A 19,514-nucleotide genomic window follows, 5' to 3' on the forward strand; every position below is an offset into this window, starting at 1 on the left:
TGTGTATAGCTGGACCTACAGGCAGCTGTGAGCAACTAGATATGGTGGTAGGAACCAAACTCAGCTTCTGCAAGAAAAGTAAACGCTTTTAACCATTGACTCATCTCTCCAGCCCTCATGTTTTCTTATAAAAAACATATAGATATATTAAAATGCAAGTGTTGTAAAATATTTTTATCCATCTGCTTACATAATTTGCAATACACTATGATGCCAATTACTGACAGATCTTAAGTACTAAGAAATGCACAGGACACTGACAATCACTGATACCTCAGGAGATAGGTGTATGTAATTCAACAAACTATTAAGTTATATAAATTAAAAGGCTTAGTATTCATTAAGCTTCATATATATCCAAAATTTTTGAATTTCAGACATATCATTAAAATGTTAATACCCTGTCCTCTCTTAGCCATTTGCAATACTAAATATATGGTATTAAATGTTGGCAATCAAAGACATATATTTAAAACTATTTCAAACCAAAGCTCACTTTTGCATACTCTCTAGAAGCCCTGCATTTCCTAACAGTTGTAAGAAATAAATAATCATGGTTTAAAGAAATAATTCAGAATAATTTCAACTGACATCTCTAATCAAACAGACTTTGAGAAAATAAAGCCTGCGAAATCAGACATATCTATTCTCTTGGCAGAAAAAAAAAGACAAATTATGTCACCTATAACATTTAAAATTAGACTGATGAAATTAGTCTATACTGTACAGAAATTTCTGAACTAACTAGGAAAATGTACCAGGTGACCTAGTATTTTTACCACCCTAATTACTAGGTTCCTTTGAATTTCACTTTTTCAGAGACCTGCTTTTATCTTTGCAGTAATGATCCAAGACATTAAAATAAGGCTTTTGAGTGACTCAATTTGCCTTCTCAGGTTCACACAGTATCTATTGATGTTCCATGCTGTCTTGTCAGAGAGCACTTACAACATTAGTAAGGTTGGGCTGTAATTAGGGGAAGATATGACAGGTGAAGGGGAAAGCACGCAGTTTTTCTTGGTCTCAGGATTTGATTTCTGCGTTTTCAAGGATGGTGGCTAATTTCAATTCTACTAGAACCTTTGCAAAGGTTTAGACTTCTGAACAAGGTTTCAAACATCTCATCTAATCCAAGGATGCGGTCTACAGCCAGATGACTGCGACTCAGAAAAGGGGAAGCTTAGGCAGTAAATAATGAGGAGACATGATTCTATCCTTAGACATATTTTGGCTTCTGTGATGAATAGGGACTGTTGTAGTCGCTGTTCTCATCAAAGAGACTAGAGAAGAAGCTGTCCTTGGAACCAGTGCTTAGAATAGCTTGTGTTCAGCTACTGAGAATGGAGGTAGGACTAGAGTGTCTTAGAGAGGTTTGGGATGGGGCTGGCCAGGCCTCGTGGTAAAATGTGTTGCTCATGCACCTTGTTTGGTTCAGTTGACTTATTAACTGTATTTGAAAATTGCCTTTATGGACTTTCTCAAGCTCAAAATTCTCAGAGGTCAGAAATCGTCACAAAAATGAAGCGAATCTTTTAGGTTTCATTGTACTGCCTCCACTAGGGAAGCCCATGGCTCCTTGAGAACCGTATATCCAATTCTGTGAGTCCCTTGATCTACACCAGCCATCCTGTGCCAGCCACCATAACCACCCAGAAAATTCAGGGTAAAATCAACCATTCATTTTGAACATCTAAAGGCATTAAACTTCTATTTCAGTTTGAATTTGACTTTATATAAACTGTCAACAATTTTCTGCAGGGAAAAATGTTAAATAGATGCTTGTAAAGTTTGGCTCTCTAAGATTTTAGATGTGCTTTTATTTTACATTACCACTTATGTTAGATGAATACATGTTTTCTAACTCTCCTAGATGTATGATCCATCTTTTTTCTCCATATTCTCATTGGGTCTAGATGAACTGGGAAATCCATGCTTTTGCAGCAATAGAAAATCACCTCGTGGTTGTAATAAAATAAATTTTCTTCTAGAAAACCAAAACACCCTTGATTACATTTTAAGCGCTTGATAACAAAATATTTGCTACTTTCCTATTGTTTCCAAATGCATTTATTTATTCAGGGCTTGTAAAGGAAACTGTACCAGAATGTGTATCATGGTTATTTATAGGTAGGCAGAGAGCTCATAAGCAATTTAACACTTGTGGGGCATTTACTATGTTTGGCTAACAAAAGAGAACTTGAAATTATCTCTATGTTTTTGAGTTATAGGAAGCAAACTCTGCTAGTATGCTTTCTGTTTTGATATTTGAAACTTTAAATTTTGATTGGTAATTTTATTGAACTTTACATGGGAATTACTGAAATGCGATGGAGTCTCATTTTGTACACAAAATTCAGTGTATGTCTTGGTTCAAATTTTTAGAGTTAAAATGTTTATTGTATATGTTTAAGATGTCCAGCATAAACTGATATCTTGATAATCATGGACATAATTAGGTAATTATATGGTCAAGTAAAATAACACAGCCACTGTCTCATACAATGGCCTTAAAAGAAAAAAAAGATCACCTACTGTTTTTGGCAAATTGTGAATGTACACAATGCCATAATGATGGTATTTGTGTTATATGTTAGACTTCTTTGTTTACTCATCCTTTGTGACTACTTTGTTGTGTGGCAAAGAAAAGACTGCATGATCTCATTATATGCACAATCTACAAAAAAGAAAAGCAAACTCATAGAAACAAGGAATAAAATTGTGTTTACAAGAGGCAAGGGGAAACGGGAAGATAAAGATCAAACTGAATTTTTTAAAATTTTGTTTGCAACACTTCAATAAAATTCATAGCCTGTTGGTTGCTGTTGTATTGTTCCTCTGATAATAGTGAACCAGATTCTAAAATCTCAGAAACTTCATGGCAGGAAGTAAGTTGAACCTTATGTAGAGATCGTGAGCCCTCATGACCCAAACAAGTCATCAGCATCAGGACATACAACTGATGGCAAGAAAATGGAGGCAAAAAAGGAGTGGGTCGCAGAAAAGACACGCTTGGTGTGGCTGCCACCTTCATGGAGAAGGAATAGAGAGAGCTGTCTGGGTCACTGACTTTAATGACAGAGTTAGGAGAGAGAGCAAAGTATGTTGGAGTCACTGCAGCTTGCAGTCACCCAGTGGCAATAATAGAACTAGAGAAATAATACTTCCTGTCGTCACCCTCAGATCCCATTCCAAGCAAAGTATGGTATAACCTATATGAATTCGAGGCTGAATCGGCCTTTGATGTTAAGTATGGGAAAGAGTATTTGTCTTTTGTTTGTTTGTTTTGTTTTCTTGTGACTATGTATTGTGTCCGATGTCTTCAAATACATATAACTGGATTCTCTGTCCAACTTTGGTGTCTCTCTATTCCTTTATCCCGAATTGACCCCACTAGCACCTCTACATTTCTCTGGGTAGCAGCACTATTGACCTATGTGTAGCATATTGTGTCTGAGGACTTAACTCACCCACGAGAGATTTTCTTGGTCCCTCAATTTTAAAAGTAAACAAGATGCAAACCAGGCTGATGAGTCAGTACAAGCATAATGGTAGTCTTCAAAGTATACACCATCTCTTTCAGAAGTCCCTCAACTGAACATGGTCCATTACAGATTGTTTGTGTAAAATCATACTATGTTTTATTAGAAACCTGCCATGTACATTCCTAAATGTATCGTCTGTGGTTGTTCTTATAATGCAAGTACAGGGTTGAATGATGGCGGGAAAGACCTTGTGGAATCTACTTTGTATCTGTACATATATAGCATTTACAAATGTGATGTATAAATAAAGTATTTGCAGTTACATGTAGGGGTTCAAAGACTAGAAAATTACTATGTGGCCAGTTAGAGAAAAAAAAAATTCAGATCACTCATTGACATGAAGCTATCCTGGTGTCCCTGGGTATATTCAATCTAGGTTACTCCCATCATCAACTAGCTGTGTAGCATGTAATGCTAATAATCAAACCTCTTTCTAGATGTTATAAGGCGTATTTCAGGATAAATACTGGGTCAGTGTTACCTTCCATCAGTATTCTTTCACTGAAGTCCTTTACTCAAGGACAGATTATGACAGTAGACCCTTTACTCTTTCCAGAACATTGTATTTCAGATATTTAGAGGCATTGGCAATGAACATCTCCCCCACTGAAATATAAGAAATCTACATTCCCACAACGTAATTAAAATAAAAAACAAACCTATTTTGGTTCGATGTGGAGAGGTGGCAGTTTTACAACGGGCAAAAGTCTTCTAGCAAAATTTTAATAACAGGATTGCTGAATATTCTGCAAACATTGGGATGTAAGGCTCACTCAGAAATTTGCATGTGAATTTACATTTGTCAAGCAGAAAGCTGAGCTCTGTATAGGATTTCATCCAAAGTGCTTCAGCGGTCATACTTGTGGGAGGGTTGCCTGCTTGTTGTTTGCTGTTTTTAAGTATGAGTAAACACATTTGACTATCCCACTGACCCTGAATTTGACCTCATTTGTGTTTCTATATGACTGGGTATAACAATACTATTCTAATTGTTCCCAAAGATGAAACTCGCCCACTGGAAGAGTTGGGATGTGTAAAAAACAAGTCTGTGAAACCTCAAAATGACACTTTTGAAAAAGTGTCTGTAGCAAATGTACTCATCCCCCCCTGAGCCCCAGTTTACTTCTTTGTAAAAGGAGATTAATATTTCTCTGCTGGAAAGAGTGGAAAAACTTCCTCAAGTGAAGTTATACACTGTGGCTGTAGTTATTATTAAAAATGATGATGAAACCAGAATCCCAAACTCTCTTTACCTTTCATATATATGGGGAGTTAGGGCTTTCACTCTATCTATAGAGAGAATTTCACTGTGTACCCATCACCTCACACAGATTCACACATTAGATGTAGGACAAATATTTCTTAGATGGTGAGTGAGTGCATAACTATAGGAATGTTTCTGCAAATCCCTTCTACTGATGAGGGCAGAGGAGTAGCAATACCTACATTAAAATGGCCTTTATAGGGTTATAACGTTTAAAACAGCAGTACACACTTTTATAACTCATCATTAATGCATTTATAATATCTGGTATGCTTTTTTAAATATTTGGTTCCTGTTGAATTGCCATTGTCTTCTTGTGTGTCTAATCCTGAAATCTTCTAGAGCAGTGCTGTATGTGTCCCATTGGCATTTGATAAGTCCCGTTATCCAGGATGACACAAAGCATTATGGACTTATGGAAGGTTAGGCAAGAAAGAAAGGCATCTCACACAGCACACTGTAAATATTACTAGAAATCCAATCAAATCTACGTTAACTCCACAAATTGAAGATTTTAAATGCTTTCTTGTCCTTGCCTCCACCCTTCCCTTCTGACCCTCCCCCATCCCGCACATACAAATTCTTTAGCCTGCTGGGGTATTGATCGGGATTTTTAGAAGACTTTATCTCTTTGCAATGATCTGCAATATGATTATAATCGATTGAGTGACTCAAAGCATAGGCTGCCATTAATTAATCTCTCCACTGAAGGGATATAAAGCACATGCACACACACACACACACACACACACACATTTGTACCTCCTTTATAGAAGATATTTAATGTTCTTTTTAGACTTTAAATAACTAGAGAGATTCTGAAACCTTATGCAAAATTTAAACAGAAGTGAATATATTTGAAAACATTTCTATAAGTAAATCTAAGCTCTTATGTTAGTGTTAGACAGTGTGGAATTCAGCCACCTCCAAAATAGAGAACAAACAAGGACAGGCAAATCATATCAGACAGTTTAGATAGTAGCCGCAGATAACCGTGGTTAAAGATTAATCCTCAGGCATACATGCAGAAACTTTTATTTACTACTAAACTGTAGCTTCTATGAAATAGTAGGCTCTCCTCCAACCTACAACAGCCATTAAGACTAGATTTACAGCTACACGCTACTTGATGATTGCTCTAATTTAAAGGAACATCCTATGGATTATGATATTTACATTCATAGGGTTGCTTCACATGCATCAAAATGTTATTAATACTTTTATGTCATATAGTTTCAAACAAGCATTAGTCTCCTATAAAATGTGATCCTCCTATATTTCTAACCTTTCAAGCATTATTCTCAAGATGTGCATACACACACACACACACACACACACACACACACACACACATATATATATTTATTAGAAATGTATCAAGATGGCTTACTTGGTTCGGTGAGCAAAAGGATTTGCCTCAAAGCTTGACAACCTGAGTTGAAACCCTTGGAGCCCACATGATGGAAGGGGAAAATGAACAACCGTAAGACTATATGTTGTCTTGATTTTCATATGTGTACCAGCACACATACATGTGCGAACACACAAACATACACACACTGTAATAACTCTTTAAAAGAAATAATTGCCCTATGTTTCTCATCAAATAATATTCAGAAGTAATCATTGAATTTGTATTATTTATGTCATCAAGCTAATATTAGTTTTATTTTAATTCACAAAGTTCTACCTTCTCTTCTAAATCCCATGGCAGCTTATTAAGAATAAGGAACAACATAATCCAGACTGATTTGTGTATCCTATGATGTTCAATATGATTGTGCAGCAAAATTACTTTTTCTGAACAGCCTATAGACTAAAAGTGCAACCTGTTCACAAGTGAATTGTGTATAAATAATGTCTACAGTTACTGTAATTGCCACCACAGTATACAATATAAATCTTCATTATTATAACAAGCTCCATTGCGTGGGTTATTTAACTCCTTTTTATATAACCTTGAGTTATGTACTAGCTTAATGTCTTGGGGCAAATTCCCATATGCCAAATATTCATTTATTCCTTCTTCCTCAATCCCAAGAGTTTTAGCAACCATATAATGTCGTTCTTTATATATAAATTATATGTATACAATATAGTTATTGTGAATATACATTCACAATAAAAATATAGGCAGTCTTTTTATCTTGTGGGTGGCTGTACTTAATTTTTACATTAACAGATGCCTGAAGTTTCCTTTGAAATGCTTATAATCTACTAAGGGGCTCTAGGCATTATAGCAATAATTGCATTTAACTTCCAAGATGCATGGCTATTTATCTTGTGACTGAGAATTCACTGAAGAGAAAGGTTGGTCTGATGAGACAAAAATAAAAAAAAATATATGAAGCATTCTTTTTCCACTTCCTGTCCCTCAAGCAAGACCATTAAGCAATAAGATAGACTTCCATTTAATAAAGTTCCTCTTACCTGCTTAGATATGGAAATAGGAAGCATAACGGGACTATAAAAGGTAAGAATCTTCCAAAACAAACAAACAAAAAACCACAACCCCCCCAAAAAAAAGAATACAAAAACAAAACAAAACAAAACAAAAAATTAATCTGATACAATTAAATGTGCTGGTATCAGGAACAGTGCCTATTTCTAGACTAGGCAGTAATTGGAAATTTAGCTTCATAAAATAATCCAGGGATTATTTTTATAGAAAAAAATACAGTTTGAAGATTTAGGTTAAGGCCAGAATTTCTGAATATGCAGTAAAATTTCAGGCATTGTAACACTCTAACACAAGGTCCTGGGTTGTATGCCATCATTTTCAAACCAAAACCAAACTCAGCATTTCCTACTCCATAAATAGTAGCCAATCTCACACCCAGAATTCAGGGCATTTCAAGGCAAAGTGGTTTGTTTTGTCTGTGAAGTGGGAAATGTGGAATAAATGTCAGGAGTCTTCTTCTCCACAATTTGGTGTGGGCATCACCAAGCCCATGTTACTCCCTTGAAACAAGGCCCTCACTTCCAAACTCCTTTTTACAGTTGTAGATTTCTGAAAGAAAGCTGAACAAATAAGATGGGAACTTGCTTTTTTGCCCAAATCTCTGCCTTTCTGAGTAAACTTCAGTGCCTAAGATCTCAGACAAACAAACCAAATTCTACTGAACTGTGTTCACCAAGTGAGAAATAATATTGATGTGACAGCTGCAAGTCAAATTACCTATCATGAGTGCTTAACTGGAGTTAAAGAGCACTGGGGGAGACCAGTCATCTCAATCCATAATCTTGATTTTACTGATAAAATAACATTTCTTGGTCAGGTCTGCTGATGGATTTGCTCCATAATCATGTTGTCAGGGTATACAAATATAGCTTAATAAAGGGTATACTGTCATTTCTATTTAAGAAGCACATCTCCAACAGCACTCCTTTTGAAATGTCCGATTTTAAATGTCAGCCTGGACCATCATTTGCTTTTAATGAGAGGAAATGCACACGCACGGATCTGAAGCAAGAGAAACTTCTCTACAATTGAACCCTACCCAACGTAGTGAAAGAAGAGTGAACTGGTAAGGGGCTGTTGGTTACAAGCAAATACTCAGAATCTAGACCCTTACCACAATATCCACCCTCTCCTGCCTCCCCAACAACTCCCTGAGTCAGACTGAGTTATTGTCCCAGGGTTGAATGATATTATATATTCTCAGGAGGGATATGGAGGCAAATGTTTATTATTCTATTAGTGGATACAATGGAGACTTAGATGGTAGAAAATAGGAAAAGGAAATAATACGTGCTATATTCTGGCCTTGTAAAATTTGGTAGATGATAACAAGGTGTAAGAATTGAATGGAAAAAAAAACATTCAAAGCATTTAGTACACAGGGAATAATAATTTCTCAACAAAATAAAAATTTTAGCACCTTAGTAATACTAGCCCCATTGTAAATACTGAGTGGTTACAAGTGTTCTATGCCTGCCATATTGAACAATGCTAATAGTATGTCAGAAAGAAGATGAAAACCTATTTTTATCTTTCTAAATATCAGTGAATATCAAAAGCATATGCATATAAAATTCCCATTGCCTAGCTCAGTGTGCCATAATTTTTAGATGTACATATAGCACCTGTGAATTGTGTTAAAATGTAAATTTCACATAGTCAGGGTAGACCCTGAAAGTTGGCATTTTAATGGGTCCAAGGATCTGCTTCTGCTGCTGTTGTTATTCCATGGACCACATTAGACATGAGACTGGTACCTGAGTAATGACAGTTCACTGTCATTTCCACAGGAATTTAATTTGCAAAGAAGAAGAAAGTAATTTAACACTAAAATCTGCACATAGGTGTTTATGATCCATTTTCCACCAAAGCCCAACTAGACCACGTTGAAAGTTATTTGACAAAGGAAACACAAATCTTGTGAATCTTAAATTTACTCCTGAAATCTTGGGAAGAAAATTCTGCAATGCAAATATTTAGAAGGTAATGGTTTGATTGATTCGTTGATATATTTTGTGACAGTCTGAGGAACTTACTTATAAGAACATTTTGAAACGTAACAAAGAATGTTCAAACACATTCATTAAGTGAACTTTCCTTTAGCTTCTCTTTGATCTCTGTAGTCTTGAATCCTAGTCCAAATACTGTTTTCCCCCTTGATTGGATTTGTACTTTTTACTCCTTTTGTAGATCTTTACCATCTATCTTTTCCTCCTGATGAACTGAAATGGATGAGTGAGCAGAGACAAGAGGTTATTTTAATGCAAGTTTCCAATCTGGCAGGGTCTCAAATGTTTGCAAGGAAAGCAAACGCCCCACCTCCAGCATACTTCTGGCTAGGAATTAAAGAAAACCTAAGGCCTAAGAAATCTCTGTATCTTATCAAGAGTTTATTTCCAGTCATCCTTTTTAACTCTTCAGAGTCTCCGTATCCTAGTATAAAGTGCATATACGCCAAGTCTTCTATCTCCCAGCGTATAATTTAAACTGCAACAGGATGGCAAGTAATTTAAATACATTTTAGAGTCACTGTTATTAATTTAGTGATTATTTGTCATGGATAATTTCACTTGGAAGTGTACACATTTGACACTGTGGAAACCTGCTACTGGTATACAACGGAAACATCAGTACCTTCTGATGCCCCTGACTGTACATCACCGAACCAACTATGATGTACAGCAAAGCAACTTAACCCGAAATGTCAGCAGCACCAAGGGTCAGACACACTGCTACTAAAACTATCCTAGACAAGGAGTTTTGTTTCAGAAAATGTTTTAGTTATATATTACCAAAGTGGTGTAATCATCAATAAAATAGCAAGTCAGAAATAGCACGATGGGATGTATGAGGTGGTGCAGTGTGAGAATCAGTCAGGATGGACTCTTGATTCTACCTTGTTCTGTTGCGCCATTAGTCTAGATAACTTAGCCTCTCAGAGTTTGCCATGGTTCGGATGGGCACCTCCCCTAAAGTCTATGCACTAACTGCTTGGTCCCCCGGATGATGTGTTATTAGAAAGTATTGTGTGCTTGTTGGAAGTGTATCCTTTTTAAAGGGCTTTGGACCAGTGTGTCTTTTCTATTTCCTGGATAATGAAGTGCCGTTTCTTCCATTTATGTGACATTTACTAGAAACTCTAAGCAAATGTGTCTTACACAGCTTGGACTAAAAAATCCAGAATTGTGAACTAAATAAACTTTCTTCACTTATAAGTTATTCATTTTAGATTAAGGGCTTCAGATATTGAATAAAATCCTCTAAAACATCAGGATAAACACACTGTTTCTGTGCTAGTTAGTTGCCACAGGTTTTTAGGAAAGCAATAAAGAACTGACTAACAGATTGATGATAAAGAATTCAACTAAGAGTACTTCAGTCGAGATGATATGCTATATTATGGAAAAATCAATATGATCTTGCTCTCTTAACAAACTCTTGCATGTGAAGATGGGAGTCCTGTGTATTTGGAACAGCTTATCATTCATCATTACCCAAAGAGCTGGCTTTCACCTGAAAAGCAAATTAGGGTATCATGACCAGGCTCTTGGTAGCCGTGGTGGCATAATGGTTACCCACTCACAGTTGGGAGCAATTCTTGAACAGTGCTATTCAGCTCATCCTCACAGGAGGCCCAGAGCTACGGTTAAAATTAATTCCCTATGTTCAACTCACCTTTCCCCCTCCCCTCCCTTGTCCTTCCCATTGCATTGTGTAGAGAGAGCAATCAGAAGCTCTATAAGGCACATTTGTCAGTGTCTGGATGATAGCTCTGAGATGACTCTCCTTTTATTCCCCTCTCCACTTCCTTAGCCTTTCTATTTTCAGGTTCAAAGAAAAAAAAAGGGCACTTTTGAGTTCTGTCTCTCTGCATCAAGCAATAGAAGATCCCAATTGCTACAGAACTATTTCCAGTTTGGATACTCACTGATTCACAGGGAGCCAGGGCTCTATGCTCTGGGTCCAGCTGGGCTCTCAGAATCCACTCAGTGGATGTTTCAGTAAAGCCAAGTAAACTCTTATAAATGACTGTGAAAAGATTCTCAAGAGCTGACCCATTCCCATTCATGCTGATGTGCAGCTGACCCCTTCAGATGTGATAGGCAGAAATGACCCCCAAGAGTGTGCCCTCAGAGTGAAACAGCCCAAGTGACTGTTGGGTACATACTGTTCTATGTGAAAGCACTGCCTCCTTACAACACACATTATTCTCAGCTGCCCCAGTTGAGCACCTCGCTGTCACAAGGAAGACAACATGGAGCCATTTGTGTTAATATTTGTTTTCTTCCTTAAATGTAAATTTTCTGCCCCACGTCTCATGACAGCTACCTTTTTGTGGCACTAAGACTGATTTTTTTAATGCTAAGATACTCCTGAGCTTTTCTTGATGGCTGCAAATTGTTTGCTGTTGCCAATACAACTGAATGGGTTGGAAAAAGAAGAGGACATATCATTTTCAGTAGAAATTGTGTCAAGATTAACTAGATTGGTGGCTTTTCTATTTGGTGCTCAGACAGAGAGGACATTGTGGTGCTGAGTTAAAGTAAATTATTTGAAATTTTTAATATTGTAGTAATGATTCCTTAAGTTTAGTTAAATAGATTCTTTCAAATTTATGAGAGTAACTGAGATATCTAAGGTCCAAAGGTTCCTTAGGAACTCTTAGCAGATTTTTAAAATATAATACCCTTATAAAGAAAAAAATGAATCTAATGAGATGCACATTTGTGGCTATGCATTTTTCAAAACATGTATTGTAGGGGAAATAGTAGAAACTGAATCAAATTGGGAAGAGATAACCTGGTCAAGATTTTGTCCTTCAGTTGCTATGTTATCTTACAATAGAAATAGAACCTGCCTGAGTGTTGGTTTTGATTTGAACTGGAGACTAGAAAGACCCAGCTTATCCAGTTCACAGGCTAGCAAATAGTCAAAATGAATCACACATGAAATGAACACATCTGGTAACATTACCACCACTTATTGTGTGCCTAGATGATTAATCCAGCCTTTGCTTGGTATTTCATTTATGCTCCTCTCACTGAACCTGCACATAACTCTAAAAGTATGATTACATTGGCATCATCAGGACTGGAAACCATAGAAGTGGTGAGCCTACTATCGTATGGAAGGTCTGGAACTAGATTGCCATCTAGGGAAAATGGGCACTTACCTAGAAAACCAACAAAATAAATTCAAGGGAAAATAAATGAGAATTTTTGAAAAAGGAATCTGATACATTCCCAATGTTACAGTAATCATCAAAGGAGAAAATTCAGAACTGTTAGAAATTCTTGTCCTTATTTCATGCTCCAGGGTTATTGTATCTTGAACTATATGTGGGGAAAGGCACCAAAAACTTCTCTACTTAGGGCTTTTCAAGGTCTTAACCCAGATGCTTGTGACATACAACTGATAAAAACCAAGTTCTCAACTCATCAGGTGGCTCAAAGGCACGTACTTGTAACTGCAAGGCTCTGCCCTGTCCAACAATAATAACATTTATTACAACTAAGTGAGAGTTACCAGTGATGATAATCGTTGACTGGAAAAGCACTGCCATTAAAGAGAGGTTTATTCTGCTCTGAAAGCCTATAGGAGGCAACCCATAATTTAGAACTAAAGACACAAAGGGAGAGGTGCACAGCAAGGGTCACTGGTGTTCTTAGGTATCTGTGGCTTTAAAATGACCACCTCAGTGCCTTCTTATTGCTGGTGACATGTTTGTTCATTCTCCACTGGCTCCGGGCAAGTGGTTAACATCAATTTAGAACTCTTTGAAATTCTTAGCAGAAATACAACAAACCCTATAGCAGCAATTTTAGTGCAAATGATAATATGCATGGAAAAAGGAAGATGGATGATTCTTCCTATGAGCAAATAAATGAACAGCTTTTAAGATCTCTGCTATTTCACTTTCTCTACCCTCTTCTACCCCACTATCACATCCCCGGGGTTTAAGCAAAGAACACTTGAAAATTGAGTCTATTAGTGTCCAGGGAATTGGATGCTGATAAAAATTCACAGTAACTGCTAACACTTCTGTTCTCCTTCAGATGCCCAAAAGACACCCTCATGAGGTCATTTTTGGTGACACCTAAGAAAAACTAAAAGAACTCCATCAATGGCTGAGGTGGCTGTTTGGGAGAAATCTGGAACAACAGGTACATGAGTAAATAGAATAATCAATTAATTAATATATTTATTGCTCCAGTGCCTTGGGACACTTCCTTCCACAATTCTTAAACCAGAAATGGGGGGCGGGGGAGGATAGATGGAGAGATGGCTCAGTGGTTAAGGGCACTGGCTGCTGGGTTCAATTCCTAGTACCCACATGCAGCTCATAACTGTCTATAACTCCAGTTCCAGGGCATCTTAATCCTCACACCAATGGACATAAAATACAATTAAATAATGTATTTAAAAAAAAAAGAAAACAGGAAGAGGGAGAACCATAATATCAGTGAAGAGCCAAGCAGCACACACAGTATTGATTGGCTTTTTAAAATGTAATACTGATCTAAAACATGAAAACTCAACCATTGCCTTAAGCAACTGAGAAAAGTATCTTGGGCCACAAGTATACAAATTTAGTGTGAATATTTCTTTCAGGCGTGATAATTAATTATTAACTGAAATGCTCAGAGTCATGAAAACTTTATTTAGGCTTCAGTGTACTCATCTCACTGTGGAGGAAATGAGAGAAAATAGAGACAAAAATGAGGGAATTTGGAGCATCGAAGAGTGAGTTATACATGTGTCTTGTTCACGTTAGTGACAAGTGCAATCTTCTGAGCTATTTTCTGTCATCTGTCCATTAAGCTGCAATGCAATTATAGAGTAACAGTCCCTTGCTGAGTATTTTTACTTCTTTATTTTGTGCTTTTATGGCCAGAGCTCAGGAGTCTTGGTAGGAGACTTGAGAGATGAGAGAGAAAGCTAAGGGACTATTTGAGTGAGTCCCTTTAAAGAAGCCAACCTTCTCTCTCCCTGCCCTTGATTTGCCATCTGGCTCTGGGAGCTTACTGCTGTACACTCCAGGACTGTGAAATTTAAATGCATGATTGGCCCCTTCGTATCCCATGCCAGTGTGCTTCCTAGGACATTCACTACTAGGATCAGCTTCTAAAGAGCAACACAGGCTCAGTTTGAGCAACAGAGAAGTACTTGACTAATTCAGATAAATAAGAAAGCTCTACCCTTGGTTTTTCTCATTGCTCCCCCAACTTTTTAAAATTTCTTTTTTTTTTATTAGTTTATTCTTGTTACATCTCAATGGTTATCCCATCCCTTGTATCCTCCCATTCTTCCCTCCCTCCCATTTTCCCCTTATTCCCCTCCCGTATGACTGTTCCTGAGGGAGATTTTCTCCTCCTGTATATGCTCATAGGGTATCAAGTCTCTTCTTGGTAACCTGCTATCCTTCCTCTGAGTGCCACCAGGTGCTCCCCCAACTTAAGACTCATGAATTCAAGTTTAATAAACTTTCTGGAACATTCTTTCTGCCACCTCTTTTCATCTGTCCCTTCAATCACACCTAACAACCTAGCACCCCATAGGCTAGATATCACGTTCATTATCTTATGATTATGGGCAATCCCCCACAACAAGAGGTATAAGCCTTCCTTCCACTGGACACCCTCTGATACTTATCTTCAGTATGAACCAGTTAGGCAGCATTGGTCTAACGTTTGTCAAAGAAAATGTTCAGTGCATACTTAGCAAAGTCTCCAGAAGCTTCTTACACTACCTTAATCCTAAAGAAACAACTTCTTCTCTCAAACAAAAGGCATAGACATATTCATTGCCTATAAACTGATGACAGTCATGAGAAAATATGTCATAGAGTGGTGATCATGGGAGGCCAAAAGGGAAGATGTTACCTGTAGGATAATGTTCATTCACTGGCCAGTTGTCCACCTGAAGAGTTGCATTGCCACCATTCCTGGTGAAGCGCACCACATGGTACTTGCCGTCATTGACAGGGGTTCTCTCTTCTTTAATGGAGATGTCAACTGTACCAATATTGAAGACAACTCCAATTTTCCCTTGTTCCTGTAATAAAGAAACACAAAGGGTATGATGATCACTGACTACAGGGTTGACTCCTTTAAAGTTGATCCTCCAACTAGCAATAAACTTGTAGCTGCCCAGAGGGAGCTGTCAGTAGGAAGTTAATAATAGTATCCTATATTTCTCCATGGGCTTTCATCCTGAACATAAAAAGAAAAATTGTCTAAAGCCACCTAAATTGTTCTCACTGGCTGCACAGTACAAGTTAGAACATTCAGTGGCTTTGGTGAATATTGGTGCTACTTGGCAGGACTTCTCAACAGTTAGGCACGAGAATTAAAAGATCATCATGGATAGGGCCTGTCTCCTAAGAGGAGCTAATAAGATACTGAGTCCAGAATTAGTTCACAATTCAGATCCAGGATTAAAGAAATACTATTATCCAGCATGCACATTCTGGGCTAAGTCAAGGCCAAGGGTAGGGGTACTAAAATGTTAGGAGCCAATGGCAGAGAACAGACACTGTAGACCAAACACTTGATGATATTTTCTGGAGTTCCGAGACACACTCAAATCATACTTTGAACAAAGGGCATGAACCTGAGAAAGAGGTTTCAGAACTGGTGAATTTCCCAATTTGTAGCTCTATTGTTCAGGTAATCTAGAGATTACATAATCATTCTGCATAGCTTTTGCTATACAGTAGAAGGCACCATCAATAGCTCCAAATGCTAAACATATGAGGTATGCGTGATGTACAGAAAAATTAGGGCTGATTCTCTGCTCTTTGTATGAGGATAAAAAAGATATCTGTAAATCTTCATTCATGCCATATGAAGAATGGCATCTAATAATAAATCACAGGGATCCTGTAACCAAAAGAAGAATTGTCTATGCATAGACATGTTTTTAGGTCTAGATACATGTTTTAAGATTATAAAGATGAGATATGATAGATATTGACTTAAATTCAGAATTTTAGACATACCCAGCTAGGAAAGATGTTTTCTTCAAGATTGACAAATACAAATAGCCAAAACACTATGAATGCAACATTTATTTAATTTCTGATTGTATTATGGTTCATCTTGCTGTAGGTAGTTGTGTGTGTGTGTGTGTGTGTGTAATAATATAAATGTATATGTAAAAAAGAAAAATTAGTACACATAAACACAAAATTAAAATAATAGCTCAAATGACTTTGTGGGCAGAGAAATTGCAATGGATTCTAGAAGAGGAAGTTTATTGCAATGAGAATGAAGACGACAGAGATGGTGGTGGGGGTGGAGATGACATCATCCGCCTCCAGGGAAATGCCCGGAAATGCTGAACCACACATAATAATGCTATTAAAACTCTTACTCTTTCCCATTAATAAGTGGTTATGACTAAGATTTGGACTTGGTATTCATGAAAGGTGCGAAATGAAAGTGGTTTTTCTGGTCAGATACAATCAGCTTCTTTAAGGTTGAGAGGGGACGGAGCAAGAGATAAGGGAGAATGTTTTCCCCATCTTTGTAGTTGTCTGGTTTGTTGACAATAGGCTGGGCACTTGATAAGTAATAAAATTTAGTTGCCATTCTGACATTTACAAGGCTGAGTCATAGTAATTTTCACCAGCCTTTCCAGACATTATTTGCTTGTTTGAGGAGTAGAAAGGGGGGGCAGATGAACAAAGAAAGGAAAAGGGCGGAAGGAAGAGTGGTGTAGTTAAAGACCAGAATCCATATCAATTAAGTTCTAGGAAATATTTTATAGATTCCCCAGATTTAGTATTCTTTTATTCATCTATCCATTTATATTCATTCAATACATAAATATAAAATTAATACTTAGTGTGGTTATAAATTAGTATTTCTTGCAGAATAGATTATGGTTTCCATATATTTTGGTACAATTCATTTGTTTTCCCAGGAGGTATGCTTTCCTCAATTTGCTATTTATTCTTTTTTTTTTTCCTCCCTTACTATGTAGATGCATATCAAAGCTGATTAAGAAAAAGACAAAGAATCTTGATCTCTGAAGGGAATCATTTAGACTGACTTTTGAATCATATTGTCAGCACTCAGAAAAGCAGACCCAGGGCAGATATTGTTGCTTCCTTTGTGCCCAGAGAGCATAATCTGGGACATAAAGTGCTGCCTGCATTTCTCATTTTCTAAACCCTATAAAAGGTGACCCAGTACATGGCCACATGGTAAGTAAGCAGACTCACTATCTAAACCTCTGTTTATTAGTATCAATATGATCTCGGATTTGTTTTGGTTGGTTTGGTCTCTCTATATTAAACAATGAACCTAACACTGGGTATTATGTGTGTAGGAGAGAATACAATGGTAGAGTCATTGTTGCACTATTCATGACCATAATTAATAATATTATGATGCATTTCTTCCTTTTTATTTGATCCTCACGGAATTTGGAAATGACATGACTTATTTGCTCTGTATTCGAGAGGTGGCATTCATTATTCATTTCTTTAAGGATGTGGGGAAGAAAGGGTAGGTGGGTGTTCATGCCCTCACAGGGAAATAAGCCAGGGTATAAAAGCCTGAATCATCACATGCTTACAGAATGACAGACCTGGAGGAGTTAAGAAACCACAAACTCTGATGCCATTACTTCTCTGCCCACTCAACAAATGTGGGCTGTTTATTGCATTGTGGTTCTTCCATGAGAAACTACTACATAAATCTTGTGTGTGTGTGGAAAACCCTGTAGGTGATTCAGTTCACCTCTGAGTCACTAATTAATCATGGAAAGAGAACAGTGTTAATGTTCTAAAAGGAACGCAGACCTTAGTGTTCTGCAACTTTCAATGACAGAGGAGGCAAAGGACAGTGGTGTCGCTGTGAGTTACTTGATCAACAAGACATATTCTTGGGCAGATTTTCTGCAAGATCCATAATAGATTCAGGAAAAGAAAAGATTTAATCTCTGACAGAATAAATATCTGGTTCTTATCTTAGGTGCCACACATTTGCCAGGTAGAATCGGGATTTCCAAAAGATCTTAATTCTGTAATCACATTGCCAAATCCAATATAGACCCTCACCCAGACATTCCTCTTTGCTTCCCACAGTGGTAAATGTGGCTGTGATAGACCTTGGATGTGGTTGCTTTATTCACAGTCATAAGATTTCATTATCATCACCTCCTTGTAATTTGTCATGGGGGCATAGTGATATTATAAACCATGGCTAACTGTTTTGTTTCAGTTCATTAGCAGTCATGAAAGCCTTGTGGCAAATACCCATATAGTTGCCCAGGATTGAATCAATCATATGCAGCTGCCATGAAAATAAATTCCCATGGTCCATGTGTCTAAAGAAGGAAAGAAGTGGAGGATAAATACATTAGCTTTGTGTCATCCCTCCCTGACTTTCCGACAACTTACTTAACTATTTTGAACCCATTTTTTAATAATATATTGTAGTGCAAGAAGCCACTTTCACATTCTTCAAAGGACTATTATAATAATAAAATGCTATAGTATTTTTCTCTCTTTTAGTAATATGTACATGTGCACATGTGTACTTGCAGGTATGTATACACAGTATAGAAGCTAGAAGACAGACTCAGCTAATTTCTTTGACACAGAGCATCTCATGGCATGGGCTTGCCAATTAGGCTATAGTGGCTGGCTAGTGTGCCTCAGAGACCTTTCTCCCTTTTCCAGGCAAGCAGTGGGGTTATAGACACATGCCCACATGTCTGGCTTTTTACATGAGTCCAAGAGTGTAAATCCTGGTCCTTCTACTTACAAGGCAAGTACAAGTACTCTACTATATGAGCCATCTTATCAGCCATGTATAATAGCACCTTATAAACTATATATGTATATATGATAATATAATATTAATATATTATTAATACTTATCACATATATGATACGAGAGAGGGGGATGGAATCAGGGTGAATGGCATAGTCAGCCATTTATCCACAAAAAAAAAAATGATCGGTCATTATTAATGAATTCAGTAGCATGATCATGCATGGGTTTCAGCACAGTACAGCAAAATAACATCTCTGCCTTCTAACAATGTATGACCTTTGCAGTTTGTTTTTTAAAGGGTGTGTAATGGGAGGGAGAGGCAAATTTGAACCTCTGAAGCCTGTTATTTGGATTATGTGAGAAGGACATACTTCTGGGCTGCAATATGTCAGTCTTTTCTCTTCTTGTTACCATAATTGAAAATAGTACTGTGAGCTAAGGACTGGTTGGTTTGGCAG

General features: G+C 37.2%; 1 protein-coding gene across 32 annotated transcripts in view; it reads right to left on the minus strand.

The window, feature by feature from the left end:
• The window catches only part of NRXN3 (neurexin 3), a 1,580,128-nt gene that overhangs the window by 158,650 nt on the left and 1,401,964 nt on the right, over nt 1-19,514 (minus strand). For all 32 annotated transcript variants that reach the window (XM_084791335.1, XM_084791331.1, XM_084791320.1 and 29 more), the window contains one exon: nt 15,151-15,322. In XM_084791335.1, the coding sequence (XP_084647461.1) occupies nt 15,151-15,322 (172 nt within the window). The remainder of the gene's footprint in view (nt 1-15,150; nt 15,323-19,514) is intronic.

The sequence above is a fragment of the Acomys minous genome, assembly GCF_964271855.1.
Source record: "Acomys minous genome assembly, chromosome: 8".
Lineage (NCBI taxonomy): Eukaryota > Metazoa > Chordata > Mammalia > Rodentia > Muridae > Acomys > Acomys minous.